Source organism: Vitis riparia, chromosome 3 (assembly GCF_004353265.1).
Source record: "Vitis riparia cultivar Riparia Gloire de Montpellier isolate 1030 chromosome 3, EGFV_Vit.rip_1.0, whole genome shotgun sequence".
In the NCBI taxonomy this organism is placed as follows: Eukaryota; Viridiplantae; Streptophyta; class Magnoliopsida; order Vitales; family Vitaceae; genus Vitis; species Vitis riparia.
The window spans coordinates 1,044,354-1,064,486 of record NC_048433.1 but is presented as its reverse complement, the minus strand read 5'-3'; the positions used below and the strand labels follow the sequence as shown (position 1 = coordinate 1,064,486).

Below are 20,133 nucleotides of genomic sequence, written 5' to 3'. Positions count from 1 at the left end.
CCGTGTTAAGCATTTGGATTGGTGCCGACGCATTGAATTAATTGGTCATTGTGTGCCACAAGAATTGTCCAACAAAACAAAGTAAGATGACCCATGTCCATGTGTAGATAGACATTTGGATTGGTGCCGACGCCTCGTCCATGTCCAGATAGGCATTTGAATTGGTGCGGACAACTTGAATTGATAGGTCATTGTGTGCCATGAGAATTGTCCAATAGATGGCCCATGTCCATGTGTGGATAGGCATTTAGATTGGTCCCGACACCTTGAATTGATTGGTCATTGTGTGCCATGAGAATTGTCCAATAGAGCAAAGCAAGATGGGCCATGTGTAGATAGGCATTTAGATCGCTGCCGACATCTTGAATTGATTGTTCATTGTGTGCCATAAGAATTGTTCAACTTTTATACAACTTTTTCTCATCCTTTGATTGAAGGGAAGCTCAAACAATATGCAACTATCCATTTGCATAATTTTCTGATCCCATTCAAATTTATCTTTTATATGAAAGGCAACTTCACTCACCTGAGTCCAACTGAACCCCTATACACTCGTATAATTTGGTTGGTTTACTGATTCGAAGATAATCTCTTTCTTTCTTTCTCCATGGAAGCAATAGTTTTTGAGATCATCATTTACCAGAGGATTGATGTCGTCATATCCAATTATCTTGGATAAATCAGTTGAAAAGCCCTGGCCAGGTGCATGAATGATTCCTAAATCTAGAGGCCCACACAAAGAACAGAACAAAGTAAGATGACCCATATGTAGATAAGCATTGGATTGGTGTGGACCAGGCCATTAATTTCATGATCGTTGTGCGCCACAAGAATTGTCCAGCTTTTGTATTACTTTATCTCATCCTATAATTGTAGGTGATCTCATATAGTATGAAACTGTTCCAGTTGCATAATTTTTCTGACAGGCAATTACGAGTAATTGGCATTGAAAAGATGAAGCTTTTCTTTTCTAGGTGGCCTTCTCCAAAACAAGAAACGAAGCTCCGTGTTAGTTTTTAAAGGAAGGTGTTACCTGGGGGTTTGATAGCACCAAAACTTGAGTAGTTCCTTCTTGAGAGAATCAGTTCCATCCAGAGTTAAGAAAGGGTCAGTGAGAGAACATTACAATGGCGACAGAGGCTGTGGTTTCCTCTGCGGTTAAAAGGATCAGTGACATGCTTATTCAAGAGGTAAGTTTCTTGAAGGAGGTGCGCGGGCAAGTCGAGAGGCTGCAGAAAGATCTAAGTGCGATGAAATGCTTCTTGGAAGAAGCGGAGAAGAAGCAAGAAGAAGATGTAAGAGTGCGCAACTGGGTTTCTGAAATCCATGAAGCGGTTTTTGATGTTGAGGACATCATAGACATGTTCATCCTGAATGAAGAGTCCATGAGAACAGACTGCTGTCTCAAGCGTGTCTTCAAGAAGTTGATAAACCGCCATAAGGTTGGCAAGAAAATTGAAGACATCCAACTTACCCTCCAAGACATCTCAAATAGGCGGGAGGCTCTCGGAATAAAAAATATTGGAGAAGGAACAAGCGGTTCGGGTCGAATGTTGCAGGATCTAAGAAGCTCCTCTCCTCGTTCAGAAGAACGTGTCATCGTGGGCCTTAAACAGGAGGCAGATAAGCTAGTGAAGCAGCTCACCGTAGGAGACCAAAGGCGCCGCGTGATTTCTTTGGTAGGAATGGGCGGCATAGGCAAAACCACCCTTGCCAAGAAGGTCTATAATCATGAAGAAATTGTGGAACACTTTCCAGATTGTCGTGCCTGGATTTATGTATCCCAAGATTGTAGACCCAGAGAGGTTTATATGCAAATTATTAACCAGGTTTCTGCACCAACTAAAGGGCAAGCAGAAATGATAGAGAAGTATGGAGAGAATGAGTTGGGGGAATTCCTTCATGATCATTTGAAGGAGAAAAGATATTTGATAGTTCTGGATGATGTATGGAGCTGTGCCGATTGGAATTTTCTTGCAAAAGTGAGCACCAACGATCCTGATTGCCCTGGACATGTTTTTCCCGATGGGAGTAACGGCAGCAGATTACTTCTTACAACTCGACATAAGGATGTTGCCTTGCATGCAGATGCTCGAACTATTCCCCATGAAATGCGGCTTCTTTTGAAACAACAGAGCTGGGACTTGTTTTGTAGGAAGGCGTTCCTTGATGCTGATAGCGAGAGCTATCCTCCAGATTTGAAGGAACTTGGGGAAGAGATGGTGGACAAATGTAGTGGTTTGCCATTGGCCATCGTTGTATTGGGGGGTTTGCTGTCAAGAAATATGTCACATACAGAATGGAAGAAGGTGCACGATAACATTACTGCATACCTTGCTAAAGAAGGCGAAATGGGAGTAATGGCAATGCTAAACCTGAGCTACATCGACTTGCCCCATTACTTGAAACCGTGCTTTCTTCATTTAAGCCTCTTCCCAGAAGATTATGTGATCTCCTCAAGAAAACTGCTCCTTTTATGGACTGCTGAGGGTTTTGTGCCAGAACAAGATGACCGAAGAATGAAAGACATGGCTGAGGTTTACTTGAATGAGTTAATCAATAGAAACTTGATTCAAGTAGTGAGAATGAGTGTTAATGCAAGGGTAATGGAATGTCGGGTTCATGACCTTGTACGAGAGTTGGCCATTGAAAAGGCAAAAGAGCAAAACTTCATTGGAACTAATATCGCAGATCCTCTATCCCCCTCCACCAGTTCATCTCTCATTTCACCTAAATCCCATCGTCGTCGAATTATTTATTCTGACTTTGAGAGGTATGCTTCCATTGAACATCCAACTCCATATCTTCGCTCTCTCTTATTTTTCAATTTGGGGAAAAATTGTAGAGCATCACAACTAGACTTCATTGCTAAATGCTTCAAAGTGCTTAGAGTGTTAGATTTGGAAGGTTTAGAAATTGAATGCCTACCCAGTATAATTGGGGAACTGATTCATTTAAGGTACTTGGGATTAAGGCATACTGGTCTAAAAATGCTTCCATCATCTATAGGCAACCTGAGGAGTTTGCAGACTTTGGAGATAAACAATCTTAGACAAGTGCCGAATGTGATATGGAAGATGAAAAACATGAGATATCTTTACATCGAGGGGCAAGAGGAAGATGTTCCACTGCAAATTGATACGTTGCAAAATCTTCAAATTCTGTCGGGCATAACCTTCAACCAATGGATTCAGATGAATTCAATTGAGTTAACTTGTCTTGAGAAATTGAAATTAGAAGGAAGGTGTGAGGTAGAAGGGGTTAAGTTTTCAAACTCCATTGCCGAGTTACGTAGTCTTAAATCCTTGTACCTTAAGGCATCAGATGATTCATGCGTTCCATCCCTTGCCAAGAACTCTTGCCTCCACCTCTCTAAGTTGGATGTAAAGGGACACATACAAAAATTGCCTGAAATTGTTGAATTCTCACAAAGTCTAACACAATTGACATTGGAAGCATCCAAGCTAGATTGTGATCCTATGCCTATTTTAGAGAAGCAGCCAAAATTGTTGATTCTCAGATTAAGGGCAAACGCATACCTTGGATATGAAATGGAAGTGTCTGCGAATGGGTTTCCTCGACTCCAAGTACTTCAACTTTCAGAGTTAACAAGATTAACGAAGTTGAAAATAGGGCAAAATGCGATGCCATGGCTTATGCATTTACAAATTCATTCAGAAATGAAGATCCTAGGAGTTGAAGGACTCCTAAATCTAGTGGAGATGGATTTTTTCGAAAAAAGCAAAGATTCTCGGTTTAGAGCTCTTGGTTTACTCGTTCTCGAAGCCAGCTTAGCCATCATGCGTGGCCCACTTCATCCTTGGGTTTGTACACGGTACCTACATTCATCTATCTACTCTAGATTCCTTGAACTATCAATTTTTACTACTTGTCACTTACTTCTTCAATTTAACTTGTAAGACCAATATAATTACTTTTGCTACATTTCTTAATGTTATTGTATTTAATTTATAGCATATTTGAAAATGAAATACATGTTAGAATTATGTATTTTCTCCTTCCATAAATTTGGAAAGCAACCTTTTCTTCTACCAAAACGAATCCATCTAGTGGCCTGATGACCATATTGCACCTTTCTTTGTAGACACATTGAGCCTTATGCATTGCTATTTCTCTAACATGTTTTTCAGTTTCATCACTTTTGCACATCCGATAGGTTTTAAATTCATGTGCAAAACCAATATATATTTGGAAAAAAAAAAAGACAGATGCAAATATGTTTCGATATCCAATCCATACTAGGAAAATAGCAGTACCATTAAATGGTTACTCAACTCCATTGCTTTTGAACTAATTAGAACTTCAATTTTAAATATACAGTGGAAAGTTAAAACTGACTCAAATTATCTCTCTTCAACATTGTAAGGATGAATTTTTTTTTTCAATTTTTTTATTGTTCTTTTTATTCAACTGACATGCTTTGTTTGATTTTTCTATTCATTTGAGGACCTATAGAAAGTTTGTCGCTCAATATCGATTATACCGTAAAAAAGGTAAGCCTGGAAGTCTGAAACCCATTTTTATCGTGGATGAGTTTTGGGGTGTATAAATGCATGTTTTTATTCCCTTACTTGGATGTAATTTCTACCAAGCCAGCCTAGGATTATTCCTTGTTCTTCTGCATAACAATTAGTGATGTTAGAGAGAAGCTCGAGATCTTTTCACTGAAATTTCTCTTTAGCTAATGAATCCCACTTCAGAACTTATTATTAGATTCAACAAAACAATTTTTTTTTTGTCAAATTAAATAACTTCATTTATTTATTGAAGAGAAATTAATTACTTGTACAGTTTTTAGTTTCTTAACAATCATATATTACTTATGATTTTACTCTAAACGTATGAAACAATAGAAAAATGAAAATTGTCAGTCTGGTGAAATTTTTTTTTCATTATATATGATCCTTGCTAGATTAACTTTGTACATATATTCATGTTTAGTTTAGGCACCTAAAAGTTGGCCATGTGATACTCAGACGTGTGTTGCAACAGGTCAAACATCAGAAATCTCTAGGCAAGCAGTTGAAAAATTAGCCGCCTTTCTCAGACATCGAAGAAATCCTCGTGGCCAAAATCACAACATGTATGACAAGTGAAAGGCTAAAACTTGTTGGCTCTCTTTTTGTCTATTGTCATTGTTTATAATGTATGTTTGATGTTTGCAAACAGATAATTTGAGCATGCCAAACATGTTCGATAACTTGAAGATTATGCTGCAGCAGATTTTCCAGGGGCTTCTACCTCATGCTTGATTCCATTCCATAATGGAATGATTGAAAGGAAACATAAGGCCATGCTATTAAAATCTCATGTATTTTAGTTAGCAATGTCTACTTTCAGTGATGGTCATACTACGGTTGAACATATTTATATTGTATCTAAACCAAAACCAATGTGCTTATAAGTTTGTTGAATCAAATTATTAGATGTTTGTTTGTACAATTATATGTATATTAAATGACAATTAGGATGATGTATTTGAAGGCTTTGCTTGGCATGCAAAAGTGTTATTGTTATTGGTTTGAAAGTGGTAGGTTTGGGCTTTTTGCAGGGTGATATTATTTTTTTAAAAATCAATCCATTAATGGAACTTGTCTTCTAAAAAAAAGAAACTAGTATAAAAATGAAAAATGCAAGTTCACCGGTAAAGAAGTGAACTTAACCTTTGGAAAATGAGTTCAGTATAAAACTTTTCAATGTAAAAAAGTGAATTTATCTTTTCAAAAAGGACAATTTAAAAAAAGTGAATTGCCCATTCTATCTAGAACATGAACTCCATTCACTAAACAGAGAGCTCTGCTTGGGGTATTTCTGCCGAGGTGGTGATACTTTGATTAAGGAATCTTTCGATTTTCTTTAAGGGACTGTTGAATTAGATTCAGTGTGCCTAGGTGGTGGTGTATCCATAAAATACAAGGTATGACAAAGTAACAAAAAACAGGACAAACATAAAACTTTGGACTGCAGAGTTTCCCATGTATGATACAGTTCCTTAGCATTGGGTGGAGTGGATCACGAGGTTTTCTGTGTTTTTTGAGTATCAGCTCTTGCTTTTTCGCATCCATTGAAGGGGGGGCCAGAGAGCAAATTAGGATGGTAGAGTCAGCTGAAAGGTTGGGTGACTTCCTCATTCAAAATGCTGTTTCCTTCGAAGGAGTGCACCAACAAGTTGTACATTTGCGGGCTGAGCTAATGCGGATGCAGTGCATCCTAAATGATGCAGATACAAGGCATGAAGATAATGCTGGAGTGCACAAATGTGTTCATGAAATTCAAAATGCTGCCTCTGTTGCTGAAGATACCTAGACCTGAGAGTCCGAACCAGTCAATTAAGAGGATTGTGTTTACTCCATAGGAACTCCAGTTCTTCTCCTTAGTCCCATCCAAAAATTAAGGTCTTATCTTTCTCCAGCCTACACCCCAACCTCAGGACCATAATATCATAGCTCATTTGAAAACCTCCCTTTCTCGCACTCTAGACTTGTTCTACCCACTCAGCCGGCCGCCTTGGCAAACGACCACAGTACCATTTGTTTCTTCATCAACTGCAATGGAGCCATAGCTGAGTTTATCTATGCAGCTGCTCATGGCGTTTCAGAGCAGTTGCTCGCAGTGCAAGTGACTGAGCTCCTTGATGGCATCTTTATTGGTTGCACTATCAATCACATGATTGTGGATGGCACGGCACATCCTTCGGGCATTTCTTCAATTAATGGTTGGAAATATCGCTGGTTTGTTGATGTTACCCAATACCAATTCGTCGGTCACTATCATTGAATACAGAGACAAAGCACAAGCCGCCCTCTATCTTCAAAAGGTTGATTAATCTGTGTAAGCTTGGCAGGGAAATTGAAACAATCCAGATTAAAACAAAAGACATCTCAAGAAGTAGAGAAGCGTATGGGATCAATAATATTGGAGTAGGAACTAATGCAACTGAGAGGCTGTGGAAACTAAGAAAATCTAATCCTCCTGTAGAAAAACAGGGTATTATGGGAATGGCTGGCATAGGCCAAACTACTCTTGCCGAACAAGTTTATCATGATAGTAAAGTTGTTCATTGCTTTGCATTCCACGCTTGGGCTTATGTGTCCCAAGACTGCATACCCAGAGACATTTTTCTGGGAATTATAAACCAAGTTGCTGCACCAATTCTAGAGAGTGCAGAGAGGATAGAGACATTGCAAGATGACGAGTTCTCCATCAACATCTGAAGTAGGAGATATTTGATAGTTTTGGATGACATATGGAATAATGAAGATTGGACATGTGTTGCAGATGTGTTCCCAAATGAGGGTAATGGCAGTAGGGTACTTGTTACAACTCCAAATAAGGATGTTGCTTTGCGACGGTCAAAGTGTTCCCCATGAAATGAAACTTCTTTTTAGCAATGAGAGTCCGGAATTGTCCTGTAGGACCACATTTTTCGACAGTGTCACTCAAAGTTGTCCTCTAGAGTTGAGGGAGCTTGGTGAAGAGATGGTGAGGAAATATACTGGTTCACCACATGCCACTGTTGTATTGGGAGGCCTGTTGTCAAGGAATAAGTTACCTACTGAGTGGGCAAAGATGCTCAATTACATTGGTATGCATCTTTCAAGGGGCAAAGAGGCGGTAGATGCCAAGTTAGGCCTAAGCTACATGGATTCACCCCCCTACGCTTTCTTCAACTAGGCCTCTTCCCAAAAGACCAAGCAGTATCCACAAGAAAATTACTCTTACCATGGATTGCAGAGGGTTTGGTTATACAACAAGATCAACAAAGAATGGAGGATGTAGCTGAAGATTATCTAAATGAGTTAATAAACAGAAACTTGTTCGAGTAGTGAGAATGAGCGTTAATGGGAGGGTTGGAGAATGCCAAACTCATGATGAGCTAATATGAGGGTGGTCTTTGAGAAGGGTGGCATGCCTAGGCTTTCTCAGTTGAAAGTTTATAAGGATTTATGGTTCATCTTTGGACTTAATGAGCTCCTACATCCCTATGGCAGATAAATGTGGTTGGTGGATTTCCAAATTCTCCTAACCGGATACACTCTTTTGATTCTTCCTACAAAAAAATGTCCACAAGGGTAACAAATTCTTTCACGGATTCCCTCATTCTACAACATTTTTTTCTGCTATAAACATTGAGGCCTAGTTCCCCTCCTTGAATTCGAAACACTAACATTTATTTGGGTAGAAGATTACAGGCAAATAAAAGAGAAAAAAATGAACTCCTTTGAAATTGCAAGGAATGTAATTAGACCTTTTCATTCCATTTCATTTCATTTTCTCCCCTCCTTTCTCACTACAGGTTTTCAGAGATAGATGAGGATGTCTGGCGCTATTGCAGCAAATGATTGCTGAGAAGATAGTGTTGGAATAATTGATATTATAATTGTGATCATATGGTTAAAATGATGAGTGCCTAAGCCTGTGTATTTGTTTAGGCTGCCATGGACTCGATTATAATTACTTTTACAATATGCGCACTACAAGAAATGAGATTGTATTCATATAATAAGAAAATATACGTTCTTATCAAAGCATAATATGTTTTAAGTAAAGTTAGAATGCGATAGCTTTGAATTCCTCCTTAGATCTGGCAGTCTATTGGAATCACCGATTGAAATTTATCTTTCAGAAAAGGCAACTGTACTCTATAAAAAATAAATGAATAGAGAATTCTTTATGGGCTTGTTTTTCTTCTTTCCAGGGGCATTTTGAAAAAGTGGTTACCTGGAAAACAAAAAGGGCAAAAGTTGTGGGGTTTGATTGTGATTGCCAGCTCCACTTCACGCAACAAAAAAAATCAGAGAATTCTACATTGGTGAAGAATTAGTGACCAAATCTGAGTGCGGGTGAAGAATTAATAACCAAATTAGGGCGCTTGTGATAACTCAACTTAATGATTTAATAATTTAATTCAAGTTATTAAATAGGTTAAGTATGTTTTGATAAGATACGGGTCAACTTCATTAATCTCCCATGAGACTTTGGTTAAATACATTTGAATTTCATTAGTTTGAAATTTTATCAAATCCCTTTCTTATTTTAAATGATAAAGAAGATGAGTGAAAATAAAAAATAAAAATAGTAGAAGAGATATTTGATAAAAGTTCAAAACAATGAGAGGTATGTGTAATTTAGTCAAAAGCTCGACTAGGTGAATCAAATTAATTTAATAAAATATCTTAATATCATAACTTAAAATTAGAAATAAATTTAAATATTCAGTCAAAATAATTAACTTATTCTTAAATTAAAATCTTTTTTTACCTTATTTGCATATATTTAGTAAAAGTATATTTTAAAATTATAACTCTACATTCATGATTAATTTTTTACAGCAAATATATATGTAACACTTGAATTTTCAAAATGGGGAAATGACTTCAAAAAATATGCTTTTAAATTTTGTTTAGAAAATGTTTTTTCAAAAAATATACTTTTAATTTTTTGTTTAGAAAATGTTTTTAAAAATAGTTTTGAAAACCAATTTTTGGTAACTATTATTTTCTAATGTTTTATAGAATAAAATTCTATTTAAAAATTTGAAATATTCTTAACATATTTTTATATTTTAAAAATAAATTTTATTTTATTTTTAACCATTCTCTATATTTATATAATTATTTTTTAAATAGTCATTATAAAACTAATAATTGAAAACAATTAAAAAATATTTTCTAAAAATATTATATTTTATGGTTTTAAGAGCGAAAATCTATTTTCTATTTTTTTGATTGTCAAAATTATTTTCTTGTTTTGTTTGTTTTTTTTTCAATTGATAAAAAAATTATTTTTAAAAAACACTTATGTACCTTATTGTTTTTCCTTCAATTAACTTTCAAACGGGCATAAGGAAGAAAATGTCATTGCATGGTCAACGAAAGTCAAACGCGTTACATGTTATCCCATTTGCTTGCTGCTGAGAAGATTTGAACCCCAAACCAAAAACCTTTTCATATGGGGTTCACCCGCTTACCACCTGGGCTAACTTGTCCTTTGATATATAATATGCAATAAATTTATATATACTTAAACTCATTATATAAAGAAAATATAAGAATATTTTAAAGAGCAAATTAATTATAATTATTTTATAATTAAATGCAAAGTCTTTTAATTAATTACCAAAAATATAAAAATTATATAATTTTCTTCATAATGTTTTTAATATCATTAATAATTAATTAAATATTAAAAAATTATATATATATATATATATATCATAATTTATTTTATATTGTTTAATACAATTGAATTAAATGGATCATATTTTAATACTAATATATATTTTAAAATTAGACATATTATAATCAAATATCATAATATTAGGTGTAATTTAATAATAAATGTACATTTATAAAATTCATATTTTTATCAATGCATATGATATTATTATCAAATATGATAAATCATGTTATACATATATAAAAATTTTCAATAAAATAACTTTAAAATATCTATTATACTTCTAATTATATTATTATGAGGTTTTCCTTATATTTTCATGAATTTTTAACAATTTTAAGCTTATCGATATTTTTTTCCAAAATATCCATCGATATATCTCCGATATATCCGTAAAATCGAAGTACCAATATATCCAAAATTATCGATATTTTCATCTTTGAATGGTATGCCTTTGTAAAAATACATTATTATTATTCTTGAAGACGAGAGAAAGATTCTGTGTGCCCCTTTTGTCTTTTTTCATCCGTTTATCTCTCCCTCCTTTTTGATACTTTAGCGTTTGGATGGTTGAACAAAAGTCTAGATTACGACGTGGCTGTCACGTGAAGGTGCAACTTTTTCCCTAAACGTTAAGAGTTAGTAGCTAACCTTTTTTACGACTTACGAGGTAGGTGCTTATTTTTAGGTAAGCTCATTTGGACGGTTATATTTTAGATGGCTACGTTTTAGGTGGCTTCAATTCTTGATCAATATAATATTAGAAACTAAATTAAAAGTGGTGCATGTGATGAATCCAAACGCCAAGGGAAGGTAATGTAAATTAAACAAATCTCAAGTCTTTTTCATCTCCCATACCTAACACGTTTGTAGGATAATAACAACTAAGGGTGAGGAAGTTATTAATTAAAAACCGCACTTGGCCAGCAGTGGCTTTCTTGGCTGGGGGAATTGTCTGTTATTGAATTATTATTTATGGGAACATGAAAGCAAATAAATGATATTATTTATTGCCATGTTGCTGTATATTATATTATGGATGATTGCTGATCAAAATGAAGTCCAGCTCATGCATCTCTGCAATTCACTTAAAATACTTTTTCCAATCCTTTGATTGAAGGGAATCTCAAACAATCTCCATAATTTTTCTAATTCCCTAAATGTCATGTAAGAACAAATTGTTGATGCGAGGTCAACTGAGGTCAGAACCTCCTTGTGTTGTGCCTCTTAGAGCTTCTACCCAGCGACGGGGAACTGGGTAAGCTTCTTCCTTGCATTTGTTTAGGCTGCCATGGCCTCGATTATAATTACTTTTACAATATGCGCACTATAAGAAATGAGATTGTATTCATATAATAAGAAAATATACGTTCTTATCAAAGCATAATATGTTTTAAGTAAAGTTAGAATGCGATAGCTTTGAATTCCTCCTTAGATCTGGCAGTCTATTGGAATCACTGATTGAAATTTATCTTTTAGAAAAGGCAACTATACTTTATAAAAAGTAAATGAATAGAGAATTCTTTATGGGCTTGTTTTTCTTCTTTCCAAGGGCATTTTGAAAAAGTGGTTAGCTGGAAAACAAAAGGGGAAAAAGTTGTGGGGTTTGGTTGTGATTGCCAGCTCCACTTCACACGACAAAAAAAATCAGAGAATTCTACATTGGTGAAGAATTAGTAAACAAATCTGAGTGCGGGTGAAGAATTAATAACCAAATTAGGGTGCTTGTGATAACTCAACTTAATGATTTAATAATTTAATTCAAGTTATTAAATAGATTAAGTATATTTTGATAAGTTATGAGTTAACTTCATTAATCTCCTATGAGATTTTTGTTAAATACACTTGAATTTCATAGTTTGAAATTTTATAAAATACTTTTCATATTTTAAATGATAGAGAAGATGAGTGAAAATAAAAAATAAAAATAATAAAAGAGATATTTGATAAAATTTCAAAACAACGAGAGGTATGTATATTTAATCAAAAGCTTAACTAGATGAATCAAATTAATTTAATAAAATATCTTAATATCATAACTTAAAATTAGAAATAAATTTAAATATTCGGTCAAAATAATTAATTTATTCTTAAATTAAAATTTTTTTTTTACCTTATTTGCATATATTTGGTAAAAGTATATTTTAAAATTATAACTCCACATTCATGATTAATTTTTTACAACAAATATATATGTAATACTTGCATTTTCAAAATAGGGAAATGACTTCAAAAAATATGCTTTTAAATTTTGTTTAGAAAATGTTTTTTCAAAAAATATACTTTTAATTTTTTGTTTAGAAAATGTTTTTAAAAATAGTTTTGAAAACCAATTTTTGGTAACTATTATTTTCTAATGTTTTATAGAATGAAATTCTATTTAAAAATTTGAAATATTCTTAACATATTTTTATATTTTAAAAATAAATTTTATTTTATTTTTAACCATTCTCTATATTTATATAATTATTTTTAAAATAGTCATTATAAAACTAATAATTAAAAATAATTAAAAAATATTTTCTAAAAACATTATATTTTATGGTTTTAAGAGTGAAAAACTATTTTCTATTTTTTTATTGTCAAAATTATTTTCTTGTTTTGTTTTGTCTTTTTTCAGTGGATAAAAAATTATGTTTAAAAAACACTTGTGTACCTTATTGTTTTTCCTTCTATTAACTTTCAAACGGCATGCCCTTCGGAAAAAGTGGTAACTTGGAAAAAATACATTATTATTATTCTGGAAGACGAGAGAAAGATTCTATGTGTCCCTTTTTGTCTTTTTTCATCCGTTATCTCTCCCTCCTTTTTGATACTTCAAAAGCGTAGATTATGACGCGGCTGTCACGTGAAGGTGCTTCGATTCTTGATCAATATAATATTAGAAACCAAATTAAAAGTGGTGTATGTGATGAATCCAAACGCCGAGGGAAGGTAATGTAAATTAAACAAATCCCAAGTCTTTTTCATCTCCCATACCTAACACGTTTGTAGGATAATAACAACTAAGGGTGAAGAAGTTATTAATTAAAAACCGCACTTGGCCAGCAGTGGCTTTCTTGGTTGGCAGGCGAATTGTCTATTATTGAATTATTATTTATGGGAACATGAAAGCAAATAAATGATATTATTTATTGCCATGTTGCTGTATATTATATTATGGATGATTGCTGATCAAAATGAAGTCCAGCTTATGCATCTCTGCCATTCACTTAAAATCCTTTGATTGAAGGGAATCTCAAACAATCTCCATAATTTTTCTAATTCCCTAAATGCCATATAAGAACAAATTGTTGATGCTAGTTCAATTGAGGTCAGAACCTCCTTGTGTTGTGCCTCTTAGAGCTTTTACCCTGTGACGGGGAACTGAGTAAGCTTTTTCCCTACATAAAGGATGTCCGGACAGATGGTCTAGGTACCTCTCCGAAACTTAAGTTAGACACAGATAGGTTAGACCTTTTCAAGAAAAGAATGAGTGAGTTAGCTTAAGTGCGTGTGCTTGGATTATGCTTTAAGAGGACTTTTTATAGTGTTCAAGAGAAAGCAACTGTAGTGCTGAATAGACACTCTAACCTTCTCTATAATGACGACTGCCCTACAGGTGGTAGAACAATCATTACAGATTTAGGCGGCTAGCAAGTGTTGTCAGAAGTTGTGTCATGATGCAGTTGCCCATCATTTCAACTTGCTGGAGGTATGGGACAGTGTGTGATAATCCATCGACATAGATGTAAGAACCGGGGAAGGTCCCATCAGCCACTGAAGCAACCAAATGATATCTAGAAACCATTGACTGATTGCTCAATCGAAATCAAGTGCAGCTCATGCATGACTTAAAATATAGTCTCCTCCACCAAATCATGAAAGAATTGTGAGTAAGAAAGAGTGAGTACCATCTCTTTTGCCTCTAGCCACCCCTCTAAAGTAACCAATTATTTTTTTAAACCATAAAAAAAAAACAATTAAAATATGTTTTTTGAAATACCATGTTTTTCATTTTTAATAACAGAAAATTGATTTTTGTCTTATAATTACTAAATACATTCCCTACTTTTTTTGTTTTGAAAAAAAAAAAGTTTTAAAAAATAATTGTCCAACAATACCTTTAGACTTTATGATCACATAGACTCTAAATTATATATTTACACATTAAAAAAAATGGGTACATGAAATTTAAATTATAACGAGTAGTGCATTAAACTTTATGAAAGTGTATGAAAGTAGAAGCATGAACTGAGAGCAAACTTTTATGAGTTAGCTCTACTTATTCTATTGTTTGCTTGACTTGGTCTAATTAATGAGAAGACCGGATCAAGCAATCCTTTTCTTCTTGCCAAGCAAATAATAACAATGAGCTAGAACTTTAGTAAAATTGTTTTGATTTTTAACACCATGAATGTGAGAGGCCATTAATTATAAAACCTTTTGTACATTGTTTTCAACACCTAACACATTTGAAAGATAATAAAAAATAAAAACAAAAGGGATAAGATAGACTAATATCGGATGAACAAATTCTAAATTATAAATAGCAGGTACGAGACTTCTTGGCTGCTAACTAAATTATGTATTGGCGAATTAACTATATGATATTTAGAGGCTATTAGCTGATATACTGTTTTCATATTATGGGTCGTTGGTGGATCGAAATCAAGTCCAGGTCATGCATATCTGGCATTTACATAAAATACTCTTCTCAGTCCTCTCCACCAAATAAAAAAAGCACTATAATGTAGTGGTTTCGTCAATCAAGATACCTTCATCAACGTTATAAGCTCTTGCCTCTTGCCATTACTCCTAAACATTATCCAAAACTTGAGTATTTCCTTCTTGAGAGAATCAGTTCCATCCAGAGTTAAGCAAAGGTCAGTGAGAGAACACTACAATGGCGACAGATGCGGTGGTTTCCTTTGCGATTGAAAGGTTCGGTGACATGCTCATTCAAGAAGCAATTTTCTTGAAGGGGGTACGGGGGAAAGTCGAGAGGCTGAATCAAGATCTAGGGGCCATGAAATGCTTCTTGGAAGAAGCGGAGAAGAAGCAAGAAGAAGATTCAACTGTGCGCAAGTGGGTTTCTGAAATCCGTGATGCGGTTTATGATGTTGAGGACATCATAGACATGTTCATTCTGAATGCAGAGTCCCTGAGAACAGACTACTTTCTCAAGCGTGTCTTCAAGAAGTTGATAAACCGCCATAAGGTTGGCAAGAAAATTGAAGACATCCAACTTACCCTCCAAGACATCTCAAATAGGCGGGAGGCTCTCGGAATAAAAAATATTGGAGAAGGAACAAGCCGTTCGGGTCAAATGTTGCAGGATCTAAGACGCTCCTCTCCTCGCGCAGAAGAACGTGTCATCGTGGGCCTTACAGAGGAGGCAGATAAGCTGGTGAAGCAGCTCACCGTAGGAGACCAAAGGCGCCGCGTGATTTCCGTGGTAGGAATGGGCGGCATAGGCAAAACCACCCTTGCCAAGAAGGTCTATAATCATGAAAAAATTGTGGAACACTTTCCAGATTGTCGTGCCTGGATTTATGTATCCCAAGATTGTAGACCCAGAGAGGTTTATATGCAAATTATTAACCAGGTTTCTGCACCGACTAAAGAGCAAGCAGAAATGATAGAGAAGTGTGGAGAGAACGAGTTGGGGGATTTCCTTCATGATCATTTGAAGGAGAAAAAATATTTGATAGTTCTGGATGATGTATGGAACTGTGCCGATTGGGATTTTCTTGCAAAAGTGAGCAGCAACGATCCTGATTGCCCTGGAAATGTTTTTCCCGATGGGAGTAACGGCAGCAGATTACTTCTTACAACTCGATATAAGGATGTTGCTTTGCATGCAGATGCTCGAACTATTCCCCATGAAATGCGGCTTCTTTCGAAACAACAGAGCTGGGACTTGTTTTGTAGGAAGGCGTTCCTTGATGCTGATAGCGAGAGGTATCCTCCAGATTTGAAGGAACTTGGGGAAGAGATGGTGGACAAATGTAATGGTTTGCCATTGGCCATCGTTGTATTGGGGGGTTTGCTGTCAAGAAATATGTCACATACAGAATGGAAGCAGGTGCACGATAACATTAGTGCACACCTTGATAAAGAAGGCCAAATGGGAGTAATGACAATGCTAAACCTGAGCTACATCGACTTGCCCCATTACTTGAAACCGTGCTTTCTTCATTTAAGCCTCTTCCCAGAAGATTATGTGATCTCCTCAAGAAAACTGCTCCTTTTATGGACTGCTGAGGGTTTTGTGCGAGAAGAAGATGACCGAAGAATGAAAGACATGGCTGAGGTTTACTTGAATGAGTTAATCAATAGAAACTTGATTCAAGTAGTGAGAATGAGTGTTAATGCAAGGGTTATGGAATGTCGAGTTCATGACCTTATACGAGAGTTGGCTATTGAAAAGGCAAAAGAGCAAAACTTCATGGGAACTAGTATTGCAGATCCTCTATCCCCCTCCGCCAATTTATCTCTCCTATCATCTAAATCCCGTCGACGAAGTATTTATTCTGACTTTGAGAGGTATGCTTCCATTGAACATTCAATTCCATATCTTCGCTCTCTCTTATTTTTCAATTTGGGGAAAAATTGTAGAGCATCACAACTAGACTTCATTGCTAAATGCTTCAAAGTGCTTAGAGTGTTAGATTTGGAAGGTTTAGAAATTGAATGCCTACCCAGTATAATTGGGGAACTGATTCATTTAAGGTACTTGGGATTAAGGCATACTGGTCTAAAAATGCTTCCATCATCTATAAGCAACCTGAGGAGTTTGCAGACTTTGGAGATAAACAATCTTAGACAAGTGCCAAATGTGATATGGAAGATGAAAAACATGAGATATCTTTACATCGAGGGGCAAGAGGAAGATGTTCCACTGCAAATTGATACGTTGCAAAATCTTCAAATTCTGTCGGGCATAACCTTCAACCAATGGATTCAGAGCAAGTCAATTGAGTTAACTTGTCTTGAGAAATTGAAATTAGAAGGAAGGTGTGAGGTAGAAGGGGTTAAGTTTTCAAACTCCATTGCCGAGTTACGTAGTCTTAAATCCTTGTACCTTAAGGCATCAGATGATTCATCCGTTCCATCCCTTGCCAAGAACTCTTGCCTCCACCTCTCTAAGTTGGATGTAAAGGGACACATACAAAAATTGCCTGAAATTGTTGAATTCTCACAAAGTCTAACACAATTGACATTGGAAGCATCCAAGCTAGATTGTGATCCTATGCCTATTTTAGAGAAGCAGCCAAAATTGTTGATTCTCAGATTAAGGGCAGACGCATACCTTGGAGATGAAATGGAAGTGTCTGCGAATGGGTTTCCTCGACTCCAAGTACTTCAACTTTCAGAGTTAAAAAGATTAACGAAGTTGAAAATAGGGCAAAATGCGATGCCATGGCTTATGCATTTACAAATTCATTTAGAAATGCAGATCCTAGGATTTAAAGGACTCCTAAATCTAGTGGAGATGGATATGTTCGAAAAGAACAGATCTTTACAGCATCTGGTTGGTATAGATTTAAAATATGCCAGGTTAGCCGTGGCAGCCAGCTTAGCCGTCTCCAGTGGCGCACTTCGTCCTTGGGTTTTTACACGGTACCTACATTCATCTATCTACTCTAGATTCCTTGAACTATCAATTTTTACTACTTGTCACTTACTTCTTCAATTAACTTGCAAGACCAATATAATTACTTTTGCTACATTTTTTAATGTTATTTTATTTAATTTATAGCATATTTGAAAATGAAATACATGTTAGGATTATGTATTTTCTCATTTCATAAATTTGGAAAGCAACCTTTTCTTCTACCAAAACGAATCCATCTAGTGGCTTGATGACCATACTGCACCTTTCTTTGTAGACACATTGAGCCTTATGCATTGCTATTTCTCTAACATGTTTTTCAATTTCATCACTTTTGCACATTTGATAGGTTTTAAATTCATGTGCAAAACCAATATATATTTGGAAAAAAAATAAGACAGATGCAAATATGTTTCGATATCCAATCCATACTAGGAAAATAGCAGTACCATTAAATGGTTACTCAACTCCATTGCTTTTAAACTAATTAGAACTTCAATTTTAAATATACAGTGGAAAGTTAAAACTGACTCAAATTATCTCTCTTCAACATTGTAAGGATGAATTCTTTTTTTTCAATTTTTTTATTGTTCTTTTTATTCAACTGACATGCTTTGTTTGATTTTTCTATTCATTTCAGGACCTATAGAAATTTTGTTCGATTTTGCCGTGAAAAAGGTAAGCCTGGAAGTCTGAAACCCATTTTTACCGTGGATGAGTTTTGGGGTGTATAAATGCATGTTTTTGTTCCCTTACTTGGATGTGATTTCTACCAATCCAACGTAGGATTATTCCTTGTTCTTCTGCATAACAATTAGTGATGCTAGAGAGAAGCTCGAGATCTTTTCATTGAAATTTCTCTTTAGCTAATGAATCCCACTTCAAAACTTATTATTAGATTCAACAAAACATTTTTTTTTTGTCAAATTAAATAACTTCATTTATTTATTGAAGAGAAATTAATTACTTGTATAGTTTTTAGTTTCTTAACAATCATATATTACTTCTTATGATTTTACTCTAAACGCATGAAACAATAGAAAAATGAAAATTGTCAGTCTGGTGAAATTTTTTTTCATTATATATGAACTAATGCTGAGATCCTTGCTAGATTAACTTTGTACATATATTCATCTTTAGTTTAGGTACCTAAAAGTTGGCCATGTGATACTCAAACGTGTGTTGCAACAGGTCAAACACCAGAAAGCTCAAGGCAAGCAGTTGAAAAATTAGCCACGGCTCTCGGATATTGAAGAAATCCTCATGCCCAAAATCACAACATGTATGACAAGTGAAAGGCTAAAACTTGTTGGCTCTCTTTTTGTCTATTGTCATTGTTTATAATGTATGTTTGATCTTTGCAAACAGATAATTTGAGCATGCCAAACATGTTCAATAACCTGAAGATCATGCTGCAGCAGATTTGCCAGGGGCTTCTACCTCATGCTTGATTCCATGATGGAGTGATTGAAAGGAAACATAAGGCCATGCTATTAAAATCTCATGTATTATAGTTGGCAATGTCTACTTTCAGTGATGGTCATACTAAGGTTGAACATATTTATATTGTATCTAAACTAAAACCAATGTGGTTGTAAGTTTGTTGAATCAAATTATTAGATGTTTGTTTGTACAATTATATGTATATTAAGCGACAATTAGGATGATGTATTTGAAGGCTTTGCTTGGCATGCGAAAGTGTTATTGGTATTGGTTTGAAAGTGGTAGGTTTGGGCTTTTTGCAGGGTGATATTATTTTTTTTTAAAATCAATCCATTAATGGAACTTGTCTTCTAAAAAAAGAAACTAATATAAAAATGAAAAATACAAGTTCACTGGTAAAGAAGTGAACTTAACCTTTGGAAAATGAGTTCAGTATAAAACTTTTCAATGTAAAAAAGTGAATTTATCTTTTCAAAAAAGACAATCTAAAAAAAGTGAATTGCCCATTCTATCCAGAACATGAACTCCATTCACTGAACAGAGAGCTCTGCTTGGGGTATTGCTGCCTAGGTTGTGATACTTTGATTAAGGTATCTTTCGATTTTCTTTAAGGGACTGTCGAATTAGAATCAGTGTGCCTAGGTGGTGGTGTATCCATATAATTACTTTCATAATATGTGCACTACAAGAAACGAGATTGTATTAATATAATAAGAAAATATACGTTCTTATCAAAGCATAATATGTTTTAAGTAAAGTTAGAATGCGATAGCTTTGAATTCCTCCTTACATCTGGCAGTCTATTGGAATCATTGATTGAAATTTATCTTTTAGAAAAGGCAACTATACTTTATAAAAAGTAAATGAATAGAGAATTCTTTATGGGCTTGTTT

The 20,133-nt window shown here is 34.8% G+C and overlaps 1 protein-coding gene across 5 annotated transcripts; it reads left to right on the top strand.

The window, feature by feature from the left end:
* Positions 1 to 106: 106 nt before the first annotated feature.
* LOC117911235 (putative disease resistance protein At1g50180) lies at positions 107 to 19,488 on the top strand. 5 transcript variants are annotated; one of them, XM_034825529.1, is made up of 5 exons: positions 107 to 1,313; positions 15,272 to 16,728; positions 18,438 to 18,475; positions 18,989 to 19,079; positions 19,166 to 19,254. In XM_034825529.1, the coding sequence occupies exons 1-4, from the start codon at positions 1,128 to 1,130 to the stop codon at positions 19,048 to 19,050; spliced, it is 1,743 nt and encodes a 580-aa protein (XP_034681420.1). In that variant the 5' UTR covers positions 107 to 1,127; the 3' UTR covers positions 19,051 to 19,079; positions 19,166 to 19,254. The 5 variants fall into 5 exon arrangements, with proteins under 5 accessions (XP_034681420.1, XP_034681419.1, XP_034681418.1 ...); XM_034825528.1 differs by lacking the exon at positions 18,989 to 19,079 and having other exon boundaries at positions 19,166 to 19,488; XM_034825527.1 differs by lacking the exon at positions 18,989 to 19,079 and having other exon boundaries at positions 15,272 to 17,805; positions 19,166 to 19,488.
* Positions 19,489 to 20,133: the final 645 nt, after the last annotated feature.

Coding starts and splice junctions, on each gene's coding strand:
- LOC117911235 (XM_034825526.1), top strand. CDS start 15,086: ATGGCGACAGATGCGGTGGTTTCCTTTGCGATTGAAAGGTTCGGTGAC.